The sequence below is a fragment of the Nannospalax galili genome, unplaced genomic scaffold, assembly GCF_000622305.1.
Source record: "Nannospalax galili isolate Female #2095 unplaced genomic scaffold, S.galili_v1.0 scaffold120, whole genome shotgun sequence".
In the NCBI taxonomy this organism is placed as follows: Eukaryota; Metazoa; Chordata; class Mammalia; order Rodentia; family Spalacidae; genus Nannospalax; species Nannospalax galili.
Genome location: NW_008350324.1, coordinates 1019449 through 1044299, shown reverse-complemented (window position 1 = coordinate 1044299; position 24851 = coordinate 1019449). Strand labels below are relative to the sequence as shown.

Genomic DNA, 24851 nt, shown 5'->3' with positions numbered 1-24851 from the left:
TTCAGCTCTGTCTTTAGAGACGTTATCAAGAGCATGCTGGTTTTCAAGTTTAGTATTCAAGTGAATGTGTAGAAGTTTGTGTCACTCAGCTTTCTTCTTATGGTGTACGTTTTTACATTAAGCAATATAAGTACCTTTACTTGGAAATGTGTTTACTAAATTTGTAATTGTTTTATAATATACTTGAGATATGTCAATTACACGGATTTTTGGATTAATAAAATAAATGACCAAATCTTTCACAAAAGTGTGAGGACCCACCCACATTGGCCCCCCAGCACCTATACAAATGCTGGGTGGGAGTGTTGGCCACTTCTAATTCCAGCACTCAGAGGGTGGAGACTGGGGCTCTCTGGAGCAAGCCAGCTAGCTAGACAAGCTGAACTGGAGGGCTCTGAGTTCAATTAAGAGACACTGCCCCAATGAATATGGTGGAGAGTGATCAAGGAAGACTCCCAACATCAACCTCAGGCCTCCACATGCACACATGTGCACACACACATGAGAGAAAGAAAATATAGCTGCTTATATTCTTTAATCTCATCCTGAATGTTTTTATTTGTCCAATTTTCTTCTTTTAGGATCAATTATTTTTTATAATCTTAAAAAGATTTGATTTCTTTTTATTTCCTGTGTATGAATATTTTGCTTGCATATATGTTCACCACGTGCATACCTGGAGCCCACAGAAACCAGAAGAGGGCTTGATCCCCTGGAACTGGATCTATGGATGGGTGTTAGGTGCCATGTGGGTGCTGGGAACCAAACTTGGGTCTCTGGAAGAGCAGCCAGTGCTCCTAACCTCTGAGCCATCTCTGTAATCCCTTAGGATAAATTCTTGGAAGTGGAATTGCTGAGAGAATTGAGAGTGTGCTGCAATGTCCACTCCAATCAGTCTGTTTGTTGTTAACATCACTACAATGACAAAGATCATAAATGGAGAAGCCATCCAGTTCCTAACTAACTTAGATGTGGGGGCAGAAGGACTTTAATGGTTAACTCCTCTAGAGTTAAAAAAAAATTGGCAGTCCTGAAAATTACTAGCTGTGTGATTTTTGGACATTTCTCAAATTTTTATACTTTGGTTTCCTCGTCTCTACAGTGTTATTATTTATTCAGTAGCTGCTGAGTGCCTACTGATCACCAGCTTTCAAGCTAAGAGTTGATAGTCCACAAAGGAAGGAAGAGAGTAATAAACAGTTGCGGGGCTGGAGAGATAACTCAGTGGTTAAGAGCACTTGCTGCTCTGCCACAGGTCCCTAGTTTGGTTCCCAGCACCCATTGAGTGGCTCACAACTGCCTATATCTCCAGCCCGCTTCTAGCCTTTTTGAGCACATATATGGCAATACATTCACACACACACACACACACACACACACACACACACACACACTGAGAAATAAATAAAATAAATATAAATCTTGAAAAAATTCCCCAATATAAAATTGCAAATTGTGTTATGTGCTATGTCAGATAGACAAGATGCTGGGGGAGTGACTACCTGGGACACTTGGTGGAGTTTGAAACAGGGTAGGAAGACAAGTGAATTCACCAGGTCAAAGTGAAGGGAAAATGTCTCTGAGGAGAGAAGGGCAGGTACAAGGCATTATGAAGATGAAATGCGATGCTATGCCTGTATCAGCATAAAAGCACAACTCTCACCTCACAGAACATGAGAGATAGTTTATTCTGGAACCAAATATGAGTGACCATGGCCAGGGAACACAGATTCAGGTTACTTAAAATTCCATATTCAACTTGGCAAGCAATTTCATGAAGTTTTTATAATAATAGAACAAAGAATAATGAAGACACTTTTAAAATGCATTGGTGGAACTATCAGGTTGGCAGGTTACAGCAAAGCAGGGAATCCTCTGTTCAGGCCTTAGATGCTATCTGATGATATTCTCAGCTTTTGGGTTAGTAGAAGTGAGGATGTCTGTTAACACATTTCAAAAGGTTTCTCCTGATAGCCACAAGGATGTTAGGTCAGACACAGAGGTGAACAAGAAATGGCTACTTAGGAGGCTGAGGACAGCCCCCAAAATTGTAATTATGCTCTGGACCTGTACCACTCCAACTACTCCACAATCATTGACGTTCTAATCAGTTAATCAGCCTTACAGAAGTTTCAGTGCTTCTTTCTAGAACTTTCATTCACAGCCACCTTACTGCACTTGAGCTTGTAGTTCTTTCTGGAAATCCCTCATGATCTTCCATGGCTGGTTTTTCTATTTATCTTGTTGTTTAAATGACATCTCTTTAGTCAGGACTTCATGACCATCTTTAATCATCAATAGGCTCTCCCATGTTAATCACTTTGTGGTTTCGCTTTGTTATAGTTACAGTTTAAAACTCTATTTTTCCTTCAATGTACATTTTAAGATGGCAAGGATGTTTGTTTTTGTGTAGTGTGTGTGTAGAGTTAAATACTAACTTTAGGCCAGCAAGATGGCTCAGAGGTTAAAGGCACTTGCTGTCAAGCCTGACGACCTGGGTTCTGTCCCTGCGACTCACATGATGGAAGGTGAGAACGAACTCCCGAAAGTTGTCCTCTGACTTCCACACGGTGCACGACGCAGGCGCGCGCGCACACACACACACACACACACACACACACACACACACACTACATAAAATGCAGTAAAAAACAAAAACCACATCTTTAAAAAAAATAAATAAACACGCTAACTTCCTTTACGTCTGACTTCTATTTAGCAGTCACTCAAGGCCGGTTTGCTGAATGAAGAAAACTGGGGCGCACGTGGCAAATGCCACAGACAGTAAAGCAGAGGAGTGTGGCTGCCCTCACCGGAACCTAAGAGCCGCAGCGACTGCGGTTTCCGGCTGGGGGCGGACATTTTCCGTGAAGGGACCGTCCGGCGGCTCCTAGCTGGCCTGAGCCGGACACGGAGGCCCGGGAGCGGCCAGCATGGATGACCACAGCCTGGAGGAGTTCCGCCAGCGATGGCAGGAGGAGCTGGCGCAGGCACAGGCTCTGAGGAGGCGGCGGCGGCCCGAGGCCGGGGAGCGGCGGGCGCGGAGGCCCGAGGCGGTGGTGGGGCGCGGCGAGCAAGCCCCAGGGTACCTGGCGCTGGCGCAGGGCCTGCTGGAGGGCGCTGGCCGGCCCCCGGCGACCAGGCCGGGCAGGGCCGAGAGGAGGGACGCGGCCAGCCGCTCCCGCTCGCCCCCGGGCCGTGATGCCTCGGCGCCCGGAGAGCAGCTGGTCGACCAGCTCATCCGCGACCTGGTGAGTGGCGGGCGTCTCCCGCCGAGGCCCCCAGAGCCACCCCCTCATCTTGTTGCAGTGTAACTTTCTCTGTGATGACGGGGGTGATGGACGGGAGCACACCTGTCACCCTGCACGTCCTGGCTGTCTCTCAAGTGGTTGTGGTTCTCAACTGGGAGCTGCTCTGCAGATTGGGCAGTGTCTGCGGGCATTTTGAGGTGTTAACAGGTGTGTGCAGGCTCCTGGGCATGCAGTGGTAGAGGAATGTTCGGGAACAACTTATAATGCTCAGGACAGACACATAATCTACCCATACTGTCAGCACACAGAAGCTTGAGAAACCCTGCTCTAGAAAGGACCTTAAACTTTAACAAGAGGACCCAGGAATAGCCTTCCTCTGTATACTATTTGTATTTAAATTTTCTAACTGCTTGTGTTACTTAAATAAAACTTAAAACAGAGGAAAACAGGAGGAAGAATCCTTTGGTCAATACCTTTGAAGTTCTTTGCTTTTGAAGGATGAGTCCCTTGGAGAATTTGAAGGAAGCTGGAGGCCCTCTCCCCATATAGTCCCTTCACCAATTTGGGAGAACTGAGTTCACCTGACACAAATCCATGGCTCCGGATTAAGAGTTAGGCTGAAAGAGAAGGCTTTATAATTTAATTCAGGTCAAGTGCAAAGAAAACTTCCAGAGCTTTCCAATCAGGAGTTCTCTAAGTGGAAGTTGTTTCAAGAAACAATGCATAATTTTACATAATGTATACTTTAACATTAGTAGCTTCTATTTTGAATTTCTCTTTCTCAAAACCAAGTGTCTTGTCCTGCAGTCTGCCCTGATTCTAAAACAACCACCCTGTGAGGTAGATATTAACTCCTTTTACAGATGGAGAGACTCAAAGACCACATTTTCTACAATTGTTGTGGAGTGCTTCACCAGAGAAGACCACTCAGATAAAGTTTTGCTGAATTAAAGTCTTGCTGGCCAGCAGCTACACAAGGGTGTCAGAACCCAAGTGTGTAGCCTGAGCCATCTCTAGGGTAAACTTTTATACAGAGAAACCATAACCGGGTGAAAAGTTTAAGTTCTGAAGCTTACAGGTGCAAAGCCCCCTTAACAATTTCTATTCTCTTAAGCAACAGTTACTATTTTGCCGAAGCAAGCAAAGCATAACCTACAGAAGCCATAAATCTGCAGTTAGTAGGTGTGCTGAGGAACATGCTGACCTGTTCCCAGGACAACTGGGGCCCTACTGACGTGTGTTCCCATACCCTGGGCCAACTGCCTAATAATTTCAGAGGCTGGAGTCAGCCTAAAGTTAACATGGTGTAGCTATGGTCAAGAAGGTACCATATCACACAATTTACCCAGGGTTATTTAGCTGATAAATCCTGGGTATTGAAAAAGGATTCATGTATTTTAACTTAGCTAGGTGAAACTTGAGGTGGCCTCCCTGGAGGCCTTGATAGACAGGTTCCTGGGTCCTCCCAGACCCACTGAATCTGTTGCCAAGGGAAGGGTCTCCATGTCTGATGTTTGGGATAATCAGGAAGTTTAAGATATAGTTCTCAGCAATCCCACTTCTGTTGGACCTTAAGTCCTTATCCACATGGCTTTCTAGCCTAACATTCAGGCAACAATCCCTAAATTAGTAGAGAAATAATTCACGTGTTTTAGAAAGGAAGGGGGAGTGTCCAGGCGCACCAGAATCCTAAGCTCCGTTGTAGCTGGAAAAAGCCTGCCCTGGGTCTCTGGGCTGCTCACTGATAGGCTCAGTGGCTTCAGACCCATCCCATAAGGTACTACTAAGGTCTCCAGTGAGCAGTACCCAACTTGGGGGCACCTCATTTTTTAAAAAAAAAAATACTCTCCAGTCATCAGTAAAATGCCCATATGTGCTTGCTTACTCTTTCCCTGGTTCCTTCCCTCCCAATCAGGGCCTTGCTGTATAGTTTAGGCTGGTCTCAAACTGTGTGTATGTGGGTATGTGGTTGCACCTGCAGATGTGTGCATGCTTGGCCTGCATGCGGAGGTCAGTCCTCAGGCATCTTCCACCTTGTATGTTCTAGAACTTTGGTGAGTAGGCCAGGCTGACTGAGCTTCCAGGGATCTTTCTAGCTCTGCTTCCCATCTCAGCATTGGTGGGAGTACAGGCATGCATCATTGTACTTGGATTTTCATGTAGATCCTGGGGATCTGAACTCAAGTCCTCAGATGTGCTGGGCAAACACTTTATTGCCTGAGCCATCTCCCCATCCCTGGCCTCAAGCTTTTGATCTTCCTGCTTCCACCTACTGAGTCTGAAATTGCAGGCATGAGGTGGGTGCTGTCTGACAGGTTCAGAGACATTATCTTCTTCAGTGATCACAACAACTCTCTCCGGTGGCTAGTTTCAACCCTTCTTGGTAGCTGGGCATTAGGGAAATAGCCTGTTTTTGAAGGGACAGCAGACCCATCCTGTATCTTTAGTCTGAGACAGGTAATGTTTATTTTTAAAAAAAGACTCATCTAAAAAAAATGCCTCTTTCAGTGGGTGTGAGCCCCAGAGCTCACGGGATCAGATGGTAACACGGTGAGTGAAACAAGGCAGATGTTGAGTATGCGAGTATGTAATTATTGTGGTGTTTTCTTACATACCTTTCCAGACTCAGTTTTGTGTTGATTCATTTTATAGAGGCAACCAGCATTAAATATGTAATGTAGGAATCATTTTCCCCCAAATGTTCAGTTTTATTTATTTAAACAAAATTCATACATGGTATGAATAAAACAGTTCTATGTCCCAGTATGTTCAGTGGGCAAAATACATATTACATTCAAGAAGCAAATTTTTGTTGTTTATATATGTGAGAGTTTTGCTTTTTCCAATGGAATCACCTTTCTTGAAAATTGTCTTTTTAAAGCTTTTTAGTCACACTTTGAAGTATACAGATCCTAACTGCACAGCTTGATGCATTTTTCTAGAGCGTGCTTATGCATATCAGCAATACCTGGATCACAGAACTGGATTCCTAGCCTGCCAGTACTGTTCTCTCTTCATGCCTGGGTTCCTATCCATCCTGGGGTGATCACTCACCTGACTTCGAACACTTGAGCTGCATATGAGTGGCATCAGGCAGTATTATTTCATCTGGGCTCTTGTGCAGGGCACTGAGGATGAGAGGATCCCAAGGAAAAATGTTTGATTCACTTTTGATGGTACCTTGAGAATGTGAATGCAGTGTACCCACATCTTTACCTTACCCCAGGTGACACAGGCAGCTGGTTTGCTCCTTGTGTGGCTGAGATGATAGACAGGGACACCCAAGAGTAGGTGTCATATCTGGGCTGCCTACACCACACCAGTTGCTTGCTACTGCTAGGAGTGTGGTCTCAGCATTGTAAGTTCTTTAGGTTTTTAAATTTAGAAACTGTGTGTCCCTATGTGTCCCTATGTTTTCCTGTATGAAAACATCCACCCAGATGTCTAGCCTAAAGCAACACCATTTATTCAGTGCACTGTCTGCAGGGTGGGTAGCATGGGCCGAGTGGAGTTGGCATCTGTGTCTGCAGGTAGTTGCTAATTACCTAAGCAGCTCTGCTTCTGAGGGTTGGCTAGTGTATGTGTATTTCTGCCTGTCTGTGAGTCTCAACCAGCTGATGGGCCTTCTCAGAGTTAGGATAAGCCCCACTGCTTTTGAAATCTCTACCAAAGTCATTTTCATTGCTACTACATTGATCAAAACAAGTCATCTGGAATCTGTGGATTTATTCAACTGCCTGAATACAGGGGAGCATGAACAGATCAGAGGCTGCTGTTACGACAGTTTGCCCCACAAACTTCCCATTTTGATTGTTGGTAATGAATACAACAAAAGTAATAATGCAGATGCCAACACCACAAGTTAAAGTCTGTCTGGGTAGGATCTGCCTTTGCTCTGTGTCTTCTCAAGAGTCACTGACCCATGAGCAACTCCTGGAAAGGAAGGTTTAATTCTGCTGGGATTCCCTGGAAGGAAGCTGATAGGGGCTGATGCAGCAGAGGTGGGATATGAAAGTCTAGCCTACCTTCCAACCCCTCTTAGCCTATGGCAACTCTGTTATACTAGCTTGTGTCCTGTGTTTTTGCTTTGGTTTGTTGTTGAGATAGGGTCTCGTGTATCCCAGGCTTGGGTTGAACCTGTGTAGCTGAGGATGACTTTGAACTTCTGATTGTCCATCCTCCACCAAATGCTGGGAGTACAGGTACGTGTCACTACACCCAGTTTATGTGGTGCTGGGAAGGAACCCAGGGCTTGCTAGGCAAGGCAAGCACTCTACTAATGGAACTGCATCCCCAGCCCCCTGTCATATCTTTGGCACAGTCTCCTCCACTGCAATATCATCTCTAGTTTGAGAGCAACTAGATTATCAACTGAGAGAATTGCCTTTTACTGGGCATGGGATCAGCCACTTGAGAATATCTTTCAGCTGGGCATAGGCCAGAACCTTTGATGGACAAGCACAGCTGAAGAAAACTTAGAAGTGCCTTCTCTGGAGCCTGGTCTTGTGTGAGGTTTTTAATAGTTAGCGCTTAACCACCTCACTTGAAGGGGGTAGTGACTTGAGAATACCTAAATTGGCAGTTGGCAGTATAGGGATAAACCAGTGGAAGGAATTGAATGCCCCAGTCAGAATTCCAGAGGCAGCTGGCATCCCCCTCCCCTCCTTAGGGACAGTAGTGCCATCCAAGTATAATTGCAGGTATGTTTACTTATGGGATTGTGACAGCCAGTGACTTGGTCCCATTTACTAAAAAATATTTTTAAATTTTTTATGTGTCTGAGTGTATTGCCTGCATGTATGTAAGCATATCTGTGTTGTGCAATGCCCACGGAGGTCAGAAGAGGGTGTCATATACCCTGGAACTAGAGTTATAGACAGTTGTTAGCTGCCATGTGGGTGCTGGGAATCGAACCCAGGTCCTCTGCAAGAGCAGTCAGTGTTCTTTTAACAGCTGAGCCATCTCTCCAGCTCCCCATTTTTAGTCTGGTGGTATATCACACTGGCTTTAAGAACCCCTTGGGATCTGTTGATTCGTGTAATGGGATTCCAGGAGGTGGACTCTGTCTTCTTGCCCTTGTCTTATCCACAGCAGGCTGTCCCTTCTTGAGGACAAGATGGCTGCCAGCAGCTGCAGCCTTACGTTCTGCCAACTTAGCAGTGCTGGGAGGAGCAAAGCAGCTGCTCTGTGTTTTTATGCAGCCGAAGTCATGAGTCTGTGTCTTAATTGGTCCAAACTGGGTCATGTGAGCTATTTTGAACCAATGACTGATTGAGATTATCCAGACTTGTGTCCAATGTCCACTTGTGTGTGTCCTGCAGATCTTTACTCACTGTTCAGCCAGGGGCTGGGGAGTCGGCAGAGCACAGAGTGGACTTGGCCTTTGCCTTCAGGGATCTCTTGTTTATTAGAATGATGATAGTGGAGGCAGGCTAGCCCGGGTAGGAGTCTGGGTTCTGGAGCCCACCTGAATTCATACTCAGGCTCCGCTGCTGACTAACTGGTCCCTCTAGATGTGGCATACTCTGTAATCAGCTTGGCTGGAATGGCTTCTCTTTGGCTGCTGTCCCTTGCTTTCCTGATAAGGCCCAGCTTAAATTCCATCTGTTTTGTTAATGTTCCCTGATCCCTCAGCCCAAATCTCTCCTTTCTTCTAACATATTCTTGTTGTCAGTACCATTCATGCTTCTTGAAATGTTCTTCATGAATTAGCAGGCTTCTGCTTGGGGACATTTTGCAGTGATCTGTGTGTATGTACTTGTAACTTACCACAGGTATACTGGAAGATTCTGCTGGCATGGGCTTCCTTTCCTTGTTCATTCATTCATTTCACAATGTTCACTAAATGACTTGTTAGTGTCAGGTACTATTCTAGACTCTGAGGCTACAACAGTGAATAAGACAGAAGCAAGTATACCCATTTGGGGCCAGACAATTGCCAGGCAAGTAAATGCTTTGGAGAAAAAGATAAATCAGATGGGCGGGTGCAGAGTAGCCTGCAAGGGGAAAGTGCCATCCTTCATCCTTTCTGGAAAGGTCACATTGCATGAAGACCTCAAAGAGGTCAGGGACCCAGGCTGCAGAGGTGTTCAGGAGGGGAGCTGGGCAGAAAACAGCACAGAGATTGTCTGGTAGCCTGGGACTTGTGGGTGTGCAACCTGAGTGTCACACAGGATCACACCCTTCACTTGGTTTATTGCTTGCAGTTCTTAAATCCTTTTGACTTAGGAACTCCACACAGTTGTTTTTACACTGAGCTCCACAAATTCTATAGCCCTTCTGATGGTAAGAGTGTGTCTGGCCTGTCTGCTGCGCCTCTTGACCAAACAAATCCCCACCCAAGGTCGTTCCCTTCTGGGACTGACAGGGAGCACCTTTTTCTTTTGCCTTCTGTCCTGGCTGGGTCCTGATGCTTTGATCCCAGCTCAGATTCGAGGGGCTGTAAAAACTGAGGGCTGTTTTGTTCATACTGGCTTCCTTCACTGTCACACCCAAACTCCTGGGACTCTGAGAGTCCTTTAGATCAGCTTCTTCTACCTTGCTCCTTGTAGCAGTCCCCAGGGAAGTCAGACCAGTAGGTTGTGAAAGAGACTACGTCTCAAAGTTGCAAAGCCTTTTCTTATTAAAAAATAAGAGCTCAAATCTCAGGTGTATTTCCAGCATGCCCAGTGCCTTTGGATTCAGTAGGTTACAGTTCAGTCATCTGGGTGGGCTTATTGAATACTGTCTGCTCTTCCTCATAGCTGGGCTTGGTATCAGATTTGCTGTGAAGAGATAAATTGGCTTTTTGTGGATTGCTTGGGAACTTAACCTCTCTTTATAGCATTATTGTTTTTAAAGAAATGACTCCTAAGTTCTAAGTAGCCAGCTTACTAATGAACCCTGGAGTACCTTAGGGTACTATCTGTATTGCCTTTTGTAGTCTCCTGTACTTACTCTGTTTTATATGAGGATAACTTAGCTCTATAAAAGATTTTAGCTCCTTCAAGCAGAGGCCATTTCTTTCACTTTTGCTAATAGCGCCTCCCTCAGCACTGGGATGGCCTTGAGTTCAGATAGTGTTTTGAACAAATTATTTTTAAAATGAATGGTGTGCTTACTGTAGAGATGTTTAGGAACTCCAGAAGAATAGAGAGAAGGAAAAACTGTAAAATCAGCTCAGAGGCTACTGTTAGTATCGGGTGTGCTCTGGCATTCCTGATTTGTTCGTGCCTGAAAGATTGTATTTCAAGACAAAGTGGGTGCTTATTTTGAGAGTGAGACTTCTCCCCAATCAACCAGTTTATTTTGTTCTCAAGCTACAGGTGAAACTGGACCCCACCCATTCCTGTGGTGGGATTATATGGGTATGCTCTGCCTAGCTTTTGTCTGATGTGGAGGTTGGGATTTACCACCCCCCCCCATACACACACACCAGGCCCCTCCATCCCAGGCTTACTAGATGTAGACTGCAGATCTGTTTCTCAAAACACCACCTCAAGAGAGCCTGAGTGGCATTGGCCCGAGATACATGTTGGGAACAAAGCCCCCCAAGTCAGTTTCTTCACTTTGCGCTGATTTGGCTCTTAGTAATTACCTCTTTTTCTGTTAAACAAGAGAAGGCAGATTAAATTTCTAACAGTAAGGCACAAAACCCATCCATTTACAGAATTAGGCTTACATTAGCACATAGGACAAACCAGCCTCTCTGGGGACGGATCCTTTTGCTATATCTCTCAGCATTTTTGGAGTAAGTCCAGGAGATTTTGGGAAAAAAATCTAGTATTCACTGACCTTAAATTAACAGTGACATGACCCTTTGTGTGGTTTCTCCCTTGACTGGGAAAGAGGATTTTCTATCTGCCCATGACTTGGGGCTGTAGGTCTCAATCTTTAATGTGCACAAGGAACCCTAAGAAAGATCTATGAACCTTGCCCCTGGAAGTTTGGGATGCTGGGTCTAGGAGGTATCCTGAACATTATAAAAGGAAAAAACTCGATTTATGACTTGATGTGTGACAGGACAAGAGTCACTAAGAATGATAGAGCAGTAAAAGCCAGGTTGCCTGTTATCCAAAAGCTGCTTTACTTTAAAGTTGAAGACTGTTGATATTTTGAATCTGTTGATCTAGAGTATATGTTTGGCAGCACATGGTAGGGAACTGCCTCAGTGATGTACTCTGGACAGTCACATGGCTGTTCTCACAGCATGACTGCATTTATTACTGTCTCTACACTGATGTTGCTTCTAGAGTAGCTGATTCTGTGATGCTGCATTGTGTGTTCTCACGCCTTTGAGTCAATATAGACATGGAGTTGGGCTGGTATGACTTGCAAATGTTTGGCTGGTTGTGTGCTTCAGCACAGTTTAGGGGAAGTCTGACAGCATCTTTAACTAATAAAGATTTTCTCTGCACGCTAACACAGATAGTGTTTGTCCATGCACCTATGCACGTGGAAGGAATGGCTGAATCCGAGCACAAAGACCAGCCTCAGTGCTGGGGGTTGGAGTGGTGACTGGCTAAACTTGTGTCCAGGATGTGGCTTCAGGTCTCTGTCAGGTCATGGTACCATGAAAGGCATGTGTTCTACCTCATGGGCCAACATTCTCGGGACTCTTCATCGCCTGAGGTGTTTCCCAGGTGATGGACTCTAAGAAGGGGACGCTCATGGGTCAGCTACTTAACCTCTGCTTTCCTCTGGTTGGATAGAAGAATAACCTTTTCCCCTCAGCTGCATTCTTTTATGCTATCTCAGTGGAGAGAGGGAAGGAAGTTCCTATACTAATGTCTCTGGATTTCTGTGTAAAGAATGCTTGGGGAAGCCAGGTATGTTGGCACATGTCTTTAATACTAGCATTCAGGAGGCAGAAGCAGGCAGACCTCTCTTGAGTTCCAGATCAGTTTGGGCTACATAGTGAGATCTTGTCTCAAAAAATAAAAAAGCAAAACACGAAAAGCTCCTTTGGAGGTCAAAAATAGGTGGGGGAAAAAAAGAAAATCTTTTTCAAAAAAAAAAAAAAAAAAAAAAAAAAAAAAAAAAAAAAAAAACCCAAAAAAAAAAAAAAAAAAAAAAAAAAAAAAAAAAAAAAAAGCCCTTGGGAATGAATACACCAAGCAGAGGACCACCATGGGCATCGTTGATTGATTGATTGATTGATTGGGAAAAAGGTCGAACTTTCCATGAAGTTTACTCTAAGATGGAGATTTTCATGTGGTTCAGAGGACAGAATTGATGTGTGTTGGGGTGGGTGGTGGGCAGGGGAGTCGGAACGACACACCTGCCCTGAGTACTCCTTGGGTATAGACTGCCCTCTGGAGGGGATGGGACTGAGGCAGCTCCTTTGGCCAAGGGCAGCATCCAGGAGGAGACAGTGGCAGGTAGCCTCCTTTCTCATGTAGGGGAGTCAGAGACTCATCTGTGCAAGAGCCATTGGATGAGTATCTGCAGTCAGTCCAGATGTGCAATGTGTGTCTCTTGTGTTGTCTCCTGTGGGTGCTCCACTGGTTACTGGTTTCCTTTTTCCTCCTGCTGTTACCTAACCAGTGGTGGGAACAGCAAAGCTCAGCAAAGTGGGAGTCAGGGATTCCACCCTTTTTGAAGTCAATTGGTCATTTTAGAATTGAGAGGTAATCCTAAGAATAGTGATTAGAAAGAAAGGTTGGCCCTGGAATGTTGGCGTTTGCATAGTTACAGTTGAGGACTTTGAAACTGTGAGGACTTTGTCCTCTGGATCTTTAAATGGTTCAGCACAGTGTGTGTTAATAGGGAGCCCCACAGTGTCTCTGGTGCTGAGGCCCTGACCCCACTGGTGGTCATTTGCAGCCTGTGAGTTTCATGTCCTTCCTATCCACTGCCCCACCACAAAGCCTTCCCCAGTTGTTAGAGCTGGGGAGTGCCTTTTCATGTCTTCTCAGAAAAGCCCTGCTATGCAGATGCCTTCAGTGTTCAGACTTGGGCTAACTTAGCCTCTCTGTATCCCCTTGCTACTTCTGTTACTGCCTCTGCTCCTAGTGTGACAGGTTACTGTGTACACATGTCACCAACAAGCAGGTTTAGGAGCAGCAGAGGTGGCAGGTGGAGCGAGCACCCACTTGCTGAAGAAAAGAAAAGGAGCTGGAGTGGTCCTCAGGGGAAGACAGCAGTACTCGGTCACTGCATGCTTGGCAGTAGCATGGTGCCAGGCCCTTTCCATGTGAGATCCGCTTATTCATAATGACATGCCTGTTGCCTAGGGTACTTCCACTGACTGTGGTAGGCTAGGAAGCTTACATGCATTCAGTCTGGTCACTTGGCTAATAAGGTGGTAGAACCTCATTTGTCATCTGGAATCTTGACTGTGTACCACCGAGCTGTGGTGCCATGGTTGGGAGCGAAGCAACAGGGTTGGGCTGTACTTCTGTAGAGGGACTGTCTTCCAGGTTGGACGTGGGAGGCTTCAGGACTTCTGCACCAGAATCAAAGCAAAGATGACATCTCAGGTCTCAGTCATGTCCAGCCCAGAGGCAGTTCACAGTGTGACTTGCTCTAAGGGGCCATAGACTGAATGAGTACACGCTTAAACTGCCTTTGCTGTGGTTGTGTGAGGACAAGGAACTTTTTTTTTCTTGTTTCTTCACCCAGGGAGTAAAGTGGGCCTTTCTGCTTCTGTAGACAAAATAATCCAGAGGAAAAGGCAGGAGGAAGTTTGGGGTGGGGCTGCAAGTGACAGCCCCTCACCTTGTGTGCACACTTTCCCTGACCTGCAGTGACTCCAGGGTAGGGACTCTCCACTGCCCCTGGCAGTGATGGTCTTGGGTGATGAGTAAGCTGATCATCCTGGGAGGGATCTTGCCTGACATCAGTCTAGTAGAGTTCCTTTGTTTTCTTAGGCAGGGACCTGCACCTTCCAATTACCCTTGCAGATTTTTTCTTGTTTTTTTTTTTTTTTTTTCCCCCCTGTGGCCCAACATCCCTCTGCTGATTAACATTCTGTTCCTCCTTTGTCCACAGAGAACTGTCAGCGCTCACTCTTCCCCCAGAGAGCCTTTTGGTCCCTATGCTTTGCCTCTCTGTTTTTGGACTTGAACACCACATTTCCTCCTACGGTCCAGATTTTCCTTTAGCCCTGAGTGTCCTAGATGAACGGAAATGTGATTCTAGAGCATTCCTCACTCCAAATCTTGGAAGGGTCTAAATCAGTACTCACTCCTCATAACAGCCCTGAGACTGTTTTCTGTTCTGAGGTGGCAGCCTTGCAGTACGGAAACTGTTGTGTTTGAGTGGGGCGTTAACAACTTGCTTGTAACCAGTAAGTCACTGTTGTCAGCCAGAGCTTATTAAAAGTGAATTTTCCAGAGCACAGTCTGTCGGGACAAAGCGCTCAGCTCTCTGCAGCTCAGCTGCATAACCACAGCAAGCCTTGGCAGGTGGACCTGGGATTGGGAGAGGGGCGCACATGCACACTTGGCCTTTTCTGCTTCTCTCATTTTCCTTTGTGAGGCAGAGATCTGCATGACAGCCTTATCTTTCAGCCAAAGCCTGTTACCTCATCTCTAATTGCTTACCCCAAGGCAGGCGAGCTCGCATTTCTGCGCATTAATAAATGACACTGAAGAAGAACTGCTTTGTTTGCACTGGCTCGCTCAGGTTAACCAGCGTGAGCCCTGAGAGCCTTTGGAAACCTCCAGGAGAGGTGGGGTTCGCCAGCCAGAGAGGCTTCTGCGTGTTTACTTCTTGCTCACTCTTACTGCCCTCCTCTTTCCCATGAAAACATTAGTGACCTGAGTCAGTGCTGCTCCAGCTGTGGCTGCCACTCCCCTGTGTGTTGGGGGAATCTTGGTTGTCTTGTGGCGAGAGGTGGTCTCCCTGACTTCCAGGCTTGCTTTCTTGGCCACCTGCTTACCTTTCCTTAGAAATTGGGAGGTTTCTCTTAACCCTTCACTCATTCCTGTAATGTCCCTATTACAGAGTATGGACGAACATCCCTGTTTCTCTTTTCTGGAACATTATGGGAAATACTGAGATGGATTTTTTAGGGGAATGAAAGGAGAGTGGGTGTTGGGGCCAGAGACTGTAGAGTGGCTGACACCTCTGAGTTAGTTCTGTGACCTGCTGTCATGCCTTTTCTGGGAGATGGCCCCACCCTTTCTCACCACTTGGAAACATGAGCTCTTCTTAGAGTCTAAGCTTATTTTCTCTTTTCTTCTCAGAATGAGATGGACGATGTGCCCTTCTTTGATGTGCAGCTGCCTTATGAATTGGCAATCAACATATTTCAGTATCTGGACAGAAAGGAACTAGGAAGGTGTGCACAGGTAAGCTGTTACCAAGCACTCAAGGTCGCCCTAAGTGTGAGAGAGGCTCCTGAGTAAGGGATTTGCATTATAGGATTAGAGTTTACAGAATTTTGAAGGCAGGCAACCTTGAATTTAAAGGATCTCATTCTACATTCTTATAAGATGTTTGTCTGGTGACCATCTACTCGAGAGCTCTTCTGTCAGCAAGTCTGAGTTACTGACTGACCCCTCAGCACTTCCTTACAGTGAGCTAGCCTATGTTAATGTACCCACAGTTGTTAGTGCAAAGATGTATGCTCTTAGTTAAATCTGTCAGCCAGGGACAGAATGAAGTCATATGTTAGACATATAGTCCAAATTGCCCTTAAATAGCAGCATAACACTCATGAAATGTGAGGCCGGTGAAACTTGAGACCCACCAAGAGAATGGCACAGGAGTGTCACCCATATCATGTAGACCATGGAGTTGCGTGTTGGCTGAACTTGATTGCATGTAGAGGTGTTGTGGAAACACTTTCCCTGGGGACATGCAAACAAATGTCTCCCCACTCAGACAGGGCACTCATGACAAACCAAAATATAATTCTACCCAAGTCTAACTTGGGGAGCCAATGAGTTAATTGGGCTTCCTTACAGTTTCACCTCAGCATGAATGAAGACTCCCCACAGGGGGCTGCATAGGTGGAACCCCCTTCAGTTAACCTTCCACAGTCTCTATGTTCTAGTACTCAAGGCCACATGCAGTTAGGACAGAATTATAGACAAGACACTGGGAGGGACAGGAGGGATCATCTAGAATCTTGGGTGAAGGTCCGGTGACCCTTCCTCCTCCATCTTTAATGAGGGAGCATCTGAGCCAGCAAGCTGGGTCTCAGGGTTTCTTGCAAGTCGTCACAGCTGTGCCAATGAAGATGACACTTTTAGACTCAGAGGAGAACACTTTACAACAAGGGCTCAGTGCTCATAATTTGCATATTTGGATCAGATGACCTGGGGTGGTGCCTGTGGCCCATATTTCTAACTAGGTGGTACACTTGGGAAGGCCAGGGTTTATGTTGTTAAAGTTGTTCTCACCTTTTAGCCCAAAACATGTGATTGAATTACTGTTTTTCTTTTCATTTAGTTTTGGTTGTCAAAAATGGTATGTCTGTTCTGTGTGTGATGTTTGAACTATGTATATATTATAGAGTGGCTCAGCCCAGCTAATTGCTACATGTATCATCTCACATAGTTTTGAAGGGCAAAAGTACCTAAAATACTTAGACTATACCCTTAGCAGTTCTCAATTATATAATACATTATTAACTATCATCTCTGTGCTGTGCAATAGAGCTCACAGATGAATTTATCACCTGACATTTTGTATCTGTTGATTAGCATCTCCCCAACTTCTGATGCTGCTCCCCTCAGCCACCTTCTATTCTCTACTTCACATATAGTTCATCTTTATTTTTCATTCCCCTCTGAATGAAACTCAGTTGATTCTGAGTTCAACTTTAGACTTACATAAATGAGACCACATGATATCTGCCTTTCTATTCCTGGTTTTTTATCTTACTTCACACTCTATAGGTTCATCTATGCTGCCGCAGATGACAAGGTTTTCTTTAAGGCTGAGTGGTATTCCATTATGTATGTGCCATATTTTCTGCATCCATATGTGGGTTCTGCATCATGGCTGTTGTGAGTAGTGCTTCAGTGAACATGGCAGTGTAGCTATGTCTTCACACAGTTGGTGCTGTCCTTTGGGTATAGACATCCCCATTAGTGAAGTTGTGTCACATGGTGGTTCTCTTTTATGTTCTGCATTTAGTAAACTCCATACTGCTTTCCATGACTGTACTAACTTATTCCATCAGCAGTGTGAGAGTTCTTTCTCCGCTTGGCCCTTCAGCACTTACTGTCTGAAGTTTTGTGTCTTTTCTGTAACAGCCATTTTGACAGGCTGAGGTGGCATCTCACTGTGAGTTTTGTTTATTTTTGAGAAAGGGACTCAATGCTCTAGATCAGGCTGGCCTGGAATTCACTGTGTAGCACAGTCTGGCCTCAAACTCATAGTCTCACTGCCTCTGCCTTCCAAGTGCTGGGATCATGGATGTAAGCCACTGTGCCTGTCTCTTGTGGTTTGAGTTTGCATTTCTCTGGTGGTGGGTGATGCTGAGCATCATGGTGTGTCTTCTTCCCAGCAGCATCTCTTCATGTCCTTTACTCACTGCTTATTTGGGTTATTCATCCTCTTGCTGTTGAGTTCCTTCTCTGTGTTACATCTTGGTTCCCTACCAGAGGTATGGTTTGTAAATACTTTTTCATTCCATAGTTTGCCCCTTTATTTGTATGTGCATGTGTGATGTGATTAAACACAGTGGCATATGCATGCTAGGCAAGCACTCTATCAGTGCTACTTCCTTGCTCTGTTCTGATCTTTAAAAAGTCTGTTCGTCTCATGTAGCCCAACCTGGTCTCCAGCTCCTTAGGTAGCTGTAGATGACCTTAAACCCAGTCCTCCTGCCTCTGCCTCCACCTCCTAAGTGTTGAGATTACAGGCATTTCCACTGGGTCCTGGGTCCTGCTTTTGTTGCTCTTTTGCTTGTTTCTTTTGCTGTGCAAAAGCTTCTTAGTTTGTTGTAATCCTGTCAGTTTCTGCATTTGTTTAAATTTGACCTCAAATGCACAAGCAGCAAGTCATTATTGCCCAGACCAATGGCATTGAGCTCTCGTTTCTGATCATTTCAGGTCTTTTTGCATGAGTTCTGGAGAGCCAAATTTGGATCCTCATGCTGCACTGGTGCTTAATCTTGGAGCCATGTCTCCAGCCCCCATTCTGGACCTTTTAAGACTTTAATGCTTTGAGTTCACTTTTGTAGGAGGGTAGGACGAAGTCCAACCTCATTCTTCTGCATGTGTAGCCCCAGTTCCCCAGTGTCGTTCCTTGGAGATTATCCTTTTCCCATTGTGTATCTTGGCACCTTTGTTGGAAATCAGTTGACTGTGAATGTGTGGATCTATTTCTGAACTTTATTTTGTTTCATTAGTCTTTGTATCTGTTTTTGATGCCAGTACTATGCCATTTGGATTAGGTAGCTTTGTAGTATAATTTGAAGTCTTGTGTGATGCCTCCAGCAGAGTTTGTTTTTGTTGTCATTTTCAAACAGGAGCGCATTGTAGCTGAAGCTGACCTGGAACTTGCTCTCAGCCCAGGATTACCTTAAACCCTAGATCCTCCTGCCTCATGAGTCCTGGGATTATAGCCTGGTGCTAGGATTTTTTTATTGATTATTTTGTATATTCAGAATCTTTAGTAGTTCCAATAAATTTCATAGCTACTTTTTCTTCTTTGAAATTTTGATAAGGATTATATTAAATCTGTTAGGTACCTGGAGCAGGGTGGACCTTTTACCTGTCTTTCCCATCTGTGAACATGGTGTAGCTTTCTCGTATCACTTGTGCTGCTTTCCCCAGTGTTCATGGGGCTCAGTGTGCTGCTCTCTCACTTCCTATGCTAATTGTAGTCCCATTTTTTGTACTTTATATTTTGTGAATAGAATTACTTCTTGATTCTTCTTTTGGGTACTTAATTGTTAACAGACACAGAAGCCACTGATATTTTGGTGCTTTTTGTATCCTGTGACTTTGAATTTGCTTATATTAACATTTTTCTGGGTTTGGGTCTATATGTAGTAGCATGTTGTCTGCAAATCAGGTCTTCTTCCCTCCTTCCCTCTCTCCCTCTCCCTCCCTATCTCTTTCTCCCCCTCCCTCCTTCCCTCCCTCCCGCTTCCCTCCTTCTGTTTCCCTCCCTTCCTCTTTCCCCAAGGGTCTCACTGTGTAGCTCAGGCTAGCCTCTAACTGCTTCCTCAGCCCCCGGGCCCCAAGTGAGATTACAGGGCGGCACTAGAACTTGCAGCTCCATGCTTACTAGATGACTGTGATGACTGTTGGCATCCTTTCTTGTTCCTAATTGCCAAGGAAATGCCTCCGTTTTTCACCATGACTGTGAGGTTAGCTGTGGCTTGTTGCATAGTACCTTTGTTATCCTGAGGTGCATTCTGTTTACACCTGATTTCTTACAAGTTTTTATTGTAAAAAAGGTTGTTGAATTTTGTCAAGTGCTTTTTCTGTGTCCATTGAGATGATCAGATGACTTTTGACTTTCATTCTGCTGATGTCTGTCATGCTTTTTATTTTTGCAGTGCTGGGGCGGGTACAGACCCCAGGGCCTTGGCACATGTTAGGCAAGCACTCTACTGTGAGCCATATCCCCAGCCCAAACATCATACATTTTCTGATGTTGGTACTATGGACCAAATTTGGGGCCTTAAACACGCTAGGCAACCTGAATGCAGGATTACCGCTCATTTAGCCTTTGACAACTTTGTCCCTAGAAGAAACTATAATGTCCATTTCCCATAACTGCTAAAAAATCAGCTCGTTAGTGGTTTCCATTTCTGGCCTTGTAGTCTCTAATGCCTTTTACAGTATTTTTGGTGTCAACGTCTTCTAGAAAAAAGGTTCAGTAATGGGTGGTGAATCATACTCTCAAATCCAAAGCACCTCAGGAATGTGAGGTTCAAGATATTACAGCACCTAGCCGGGTATGGCAGTACACACCTGGCATCTCAGGACTTGTGATGGTGAGGCAGGGGTTCAAGGCCCGCTTAGCTGCACAGCAAGGGCCAGGCAGATGGCTCAGCGGCACCAGAGTTGATCTATGGACCCCATGTAAAAAGCCGACGTGCTGCTGCAGTGTGTATCCGAAACCCTAGCAAAATGCGAGTCTGAGACAGACTTGCCTGGACTCTCACAACCTGCTATCCTAGAGTAGCAGAAACAAGAGCCACCTTGTTTCATAAGGTAGAAGGAGAGAACCAACACCCAAGAATTATCCTCTGACCACACACACACACACAGAAACACAAACATGAACATACTGAAAATATGTTTCAGAAACATATTTCTGAAAATGAAGGTAGTTTGGAAGTCGTAGGAACTGTAGCCATGTAGACTGCGGAAGCGCCGTCCTGTGGCAGTTCCATGGACTCATGTGGTTCAGGACAGTTCAGAATTTCTGGTGTCATGCTTTTTTATGAAGCATTTTGCTTCATCAGTTATTTTTTGACTCATAAGCTGAAGAGCTTTTCAGTATTCTGATTGCCACAGTATTAAGCAGAGATGCTAGCACATTTTTTGATGCAGAGTATGTCTTTAAGAAATTATGAAATTATCTAAATGAAGAAATTATGAAATTATCTAAATGTTAAGACTCACTCTGAAAACTGTGCTGAAGTGTCAAGGGTGCTCAGAGCTTCTCCATCGCAGAAGTCAGAGGACTGTATTATCTTCTTTCCTCTTGGACATTTGACTTGTGTTCTAATGTTACACCTTGGCCCTGCTCCCAAGACTTGAAATGAGCTAAATGAGTCCAGATCCTGGCTCCCAGCCTGACGCTGTCAGCCCAAGCCTTGGAGCGCACTCCCAGTGCTGCTAGACATCCGATCTTCTGATAGTGAGCTGCTGTTTAAGGACTGGGCTTTTTACTTTCCCTCTTTGTGGAGAGCCCTTTGGCCTTCCCATCTGTTGCTTTTCTCTTCCAGAGAGTTTATCAGGGCTAGATAGGATCTGTGGAAGAAGAGATCCCCTTTTGGTACTGGTGGGCTGCATTTCAGGGGAGATTATTCTGCAGGTGTGAACCGTCTCATTTGCATCACAGTAGCTCACTTGTTCACCAGCATTCTTCCTTGTGTGGCCAGTTGGACTTGCTTTCTTGTTGTAGTAAACCTAGTTTTGAGAACACATGTGTAAGAACAGGAACTTCTTAAATAGAGCCCTTTCAGCACATTGATGAGGCATTCTATGACCTGGGAAGCCAGGGTTCTACAAAGCTTTTCCATGAAGGTAAAAAGAGACTGCCAGTAGTTAGTGGAATTGGCTGGGTTTCTTCAATCCTTAAAATAAAATAGAAACTAGTAAATGTAAGCAGCCTTTTCATTTGTTCCTGTGGTGTTTGTTTTTGAAGCAGGGAGAAAGTCCTTCTGTTGAATGAGTGCCTGCTGCTTTTATGGTTTTATTAAAGGGGCTCCCTCACTCTTCTCTCTGTCTCTTTTAATCTAGGCACCTTGGGGATTTAGAAAACTGGGGCCAGCTGTGTGGAATTGGCATTGTGAGCTATGTGTGCCCTTGGAAAAAACCTGTGTGCTTAGATCTTCTTGCCAGCTTGCTAACTGACTAGCAGTAAGGAAACCTGACTGGGGAGGTTGTGGGGAGATTTAATTTTGCCACCTCCCTGCTAGAGGCTGATTTCACCATGGCACTGCCCCTCTTCCCCACAGCTTCTCTTTCTGCTTTATGAGGCCTGGGCTTTCAGAACTAAAGTGCATCTTGTCTACCTTAGCTGGTGATCCCTGTGTACTGCTGTTGACCTTTCTACTCTACCCTCAACAGTCCCCTCTGGGGACTCTGCATACCTGCTAGGAAGGTTTCATCCTGAAACATCTTGAAAATAGCCAGACTTTTAGGAAGCAAAGTTATGCGTTGAACAGCTTTGATGTTTTGCTATTTATAAGTCTCTCTTCATCCTATGAACAAAAGTTCCCAGAAAAAATCTGCATGTTCAAACCAAACCTTCTGCAAAGCTGATCAGCTGATTAGAGCTTCAGTGATTGTGGAGAGTTTGGAATGTTGCAGGTCCAGAGCCTAATTACCATTTATCTTGGGCCATCTTTAGCCCCCCGCCCCCAATTCCTTGCCCACTTCTGTTTCTGCACTTGATCTTAGCCAAAAGGCCAAGAAGCCATTCCACCTCTGTTTCTGACTTAATATTCCCTTGGCTATCAGATAGAAACCTTTTGATAACAGGTAACAGATCACCATCTTCCACCAACTGAAGACCCAAGAATTCTTGCCTGCCAGATAACATTTAGGGCCTATTGCAGATTCTCCCTGTTTTGCTGTAACCCACCTCCCTGATGTCTTCATTGAAAAAGTGTCTTGATTTATGGCTTTCTCTGTTACTATAAAAAATTCATAAAGCTGTTACCATGTTGGAGGATGGAATTTGGGGTGACTTAAATCTGTGTCCCCAGGCCATGGTCACTCATATTTGGCTCCAGAATAAACGATTTCTTGTCCTCTTTGAGGTGAGAGTTGAGCTTTTGTGTTGACAATCCTTTTGTGTGTCTGCAGGGCTCCTGGCTTTTAAAGAGTAATATTTTATAGTGAATAACAAGGAGAAGATTCTCCATTTCAGAATTAGAAAATTATTTGGTTTTTATGAGAAAACTGAGTACTGTTCTATTGTGACATGAATAATTCTGAAAAGGGATCTTTTTAGGTATTTACCTTTTTTTTTTTTTTTTTTTTTTTGAAGTCAAGGTCTTGCTGTATAGTCCAGTCTGGCTGGCTTCAGGCTTATAGTCGTTCTGTTTCAGCCTCCTGAGTGCTGGGATTACAGGCATGAGGAGTCCAGCTCCAGCATTTTTAAAAAGATGTTTTAAGTAATTGTAGATTCACAGGAAGCTGAAAGAAGTGCAGAGAAGTGGGGTATCTCTGCTCAGCTGCTTCCCTAGGTGTTAACTGTTTAACTATAGTATCCAAAGCAGGGAGTTGATGCTGGTGCACTCCACAGAGCTTGTTCAGATTGTGTTTTCCACCCACTCACGGTTGTTACTGTTCAGCTTTATCGCAGGTATTGATTTATATAACTGCTACCACTGTCAACATACAGAGCACTTATCACAAGAGTCTTTTTTGCTGCCCTTTACAGTTACATCAGCCTCACCTTCTGCCTCCTCTCCACTCACAGCCCCTAGAAACAATTGATCAGTTCTCCATTTCTATAATTTTGTCTGAGTTTGTCTTTAATTTTAATTTTTAATCATTATTATTGTTTGTTGGTTTGAGACAGGGTCTCCTTGTAGCTCCAGCTGGCCTGGAACTCTCTGTGTAGACCATGCTGGCCTCTATTTCACAGAGATCTGCCTGCCTCTGCCTCCCCAGTGTTAGGGTTAAAGGCGTGCATCATCATACTCAACTTTGTTTTTAATTTTTCTTTTTTCTCTTTTTGAGACAGGGTCTCCCAGTAGCCCCAGCTGTCCTGGAACTCATTTTGTAGACCAGGCTGGCCTTGAACTCACAGAGATCCGCATGCCTCTACCTCCTGAGTGCTGGGATTACAGGCGTGTGCCACCATGCCCGGCTTTGTTTTTAATTTTTAAAAAAATATTTTTTGAGCCAGGCATGGTGGCACATGCCTTTTAATCCCAGCAGAGGCAGGCAGATCTCTGTGAGTTCAAGTCCAGCCTGGTATACATAGTGAGTTCTAGGCCAGCTGGGGCTACAGTGAGACCCTGTCTCAAAAAGACCAAAAAAAAATTATTTATTAATTTTTATTTTATGTGTATGAGTGTATTGCCTGCATGTATGTAAGTGCACCCATGTCGTGCAGTGCCCACAGAGGTCAGAAGAAGGCATTGGATCCCCCTGGCACTGGAGTTAAGGATGGTTGTTAACTGCCATGTGGGTGCTGGGAATTGAACCCAGGTCCTCTCTAAAAGAGCAGCCAGTGCTCTTAATGGCTGAGCCATCTCTCCAGCCCCTGTTTTTAATTTTTTAAAAACATATTATAGTTATGTGTATTTTTTTAATGTGCCATTTTAGAAATTGTGCTACATAGACAGTAATGCCATGGTTTTCAAGAAAAAGGCAGATTATACACGAAGAACCAGGCAAGGTAGTACATACCTGTAATCCCACTTGGGAGGTTTAGGCAGGAAGACTGTAGGTTCAAGGCTAGTCTTTTTTAAAAAACAAAAACTGCCAGACATGGTGGCACATGCCTTTAATCCCAGCATTCAGGAGGCAGAGGCAAGTGGATCTCTGTGTTCAACTCCAGTCTAGTCTACGTAGCGAGTTCCAGACCAGCCAGGGCTACACAGTGACCCCTCTCTCATAAAACCAAAATAATAACAACAAAAAGCCAATAAAGAGAAAGGGAAGATGCAGAGATAAAAAATCGAGGATTATGATAAAACTGGTAAGCAAGACGTAGGAATATCAAAACAAGCCAGTAGTTCTAGAGCATATAATCTCATAATCTTAGATGTCCACAAAAAGGGAAGCTAATGTTTGGTGTTTATAGTAAAGCTCTAATCTGATCTTGGTGATTTTTCTGCAAGAATCTTTCACCAAGTAAGGCTGAGTGGATTCTCCTGAGGTGACTCTGCAGACTTTAGTTCCCAGCTGGGCTCTCTTCATTCTGAATTTCTGCCTTTGCTGCCAGACTTCTCTGTCAGGGAGCTTTGTGGAAGGTTCTTTGTATAAAAGCCTGAGACCCAAGTACGCTCAGGGT

The 24851-nt window shown here is 44.8% G+C and overlaps 1 protein-coding gene across 2 annotated transcripts in view; it reads left to right on the top strand.

Annotated features, from left to right (window-relative positions):
- Positions 1-2846: 2846 nt before the first annotated feature.
- The window catches only part of Fbxw8 (F-box and WD repeat domain containing 8), a 128819-nt gene continuing 106814 nt past the window's right edge, over positions 2847-24851 (top strand). Inside the window, exons 1-2 of one of the 2 annotated variants that reach the window (XM_008847456.3) lie at positions 2848-3251; positions 15422-15526. In XM_008847456.3, coding sequence (XP_008845678.1) covers positions 2934-3251; positions 15422-15526 — 423 coding nt within the window. In that variant the 5' untranslated portion in view covers positions 2848-2933. Of the gene's footprint in view, positions 3252-15421; positions 15527-24851 lie in introns of both variants that reach the window. The other variant, XM_029570575.1, reaches the window with a different exon arrangement.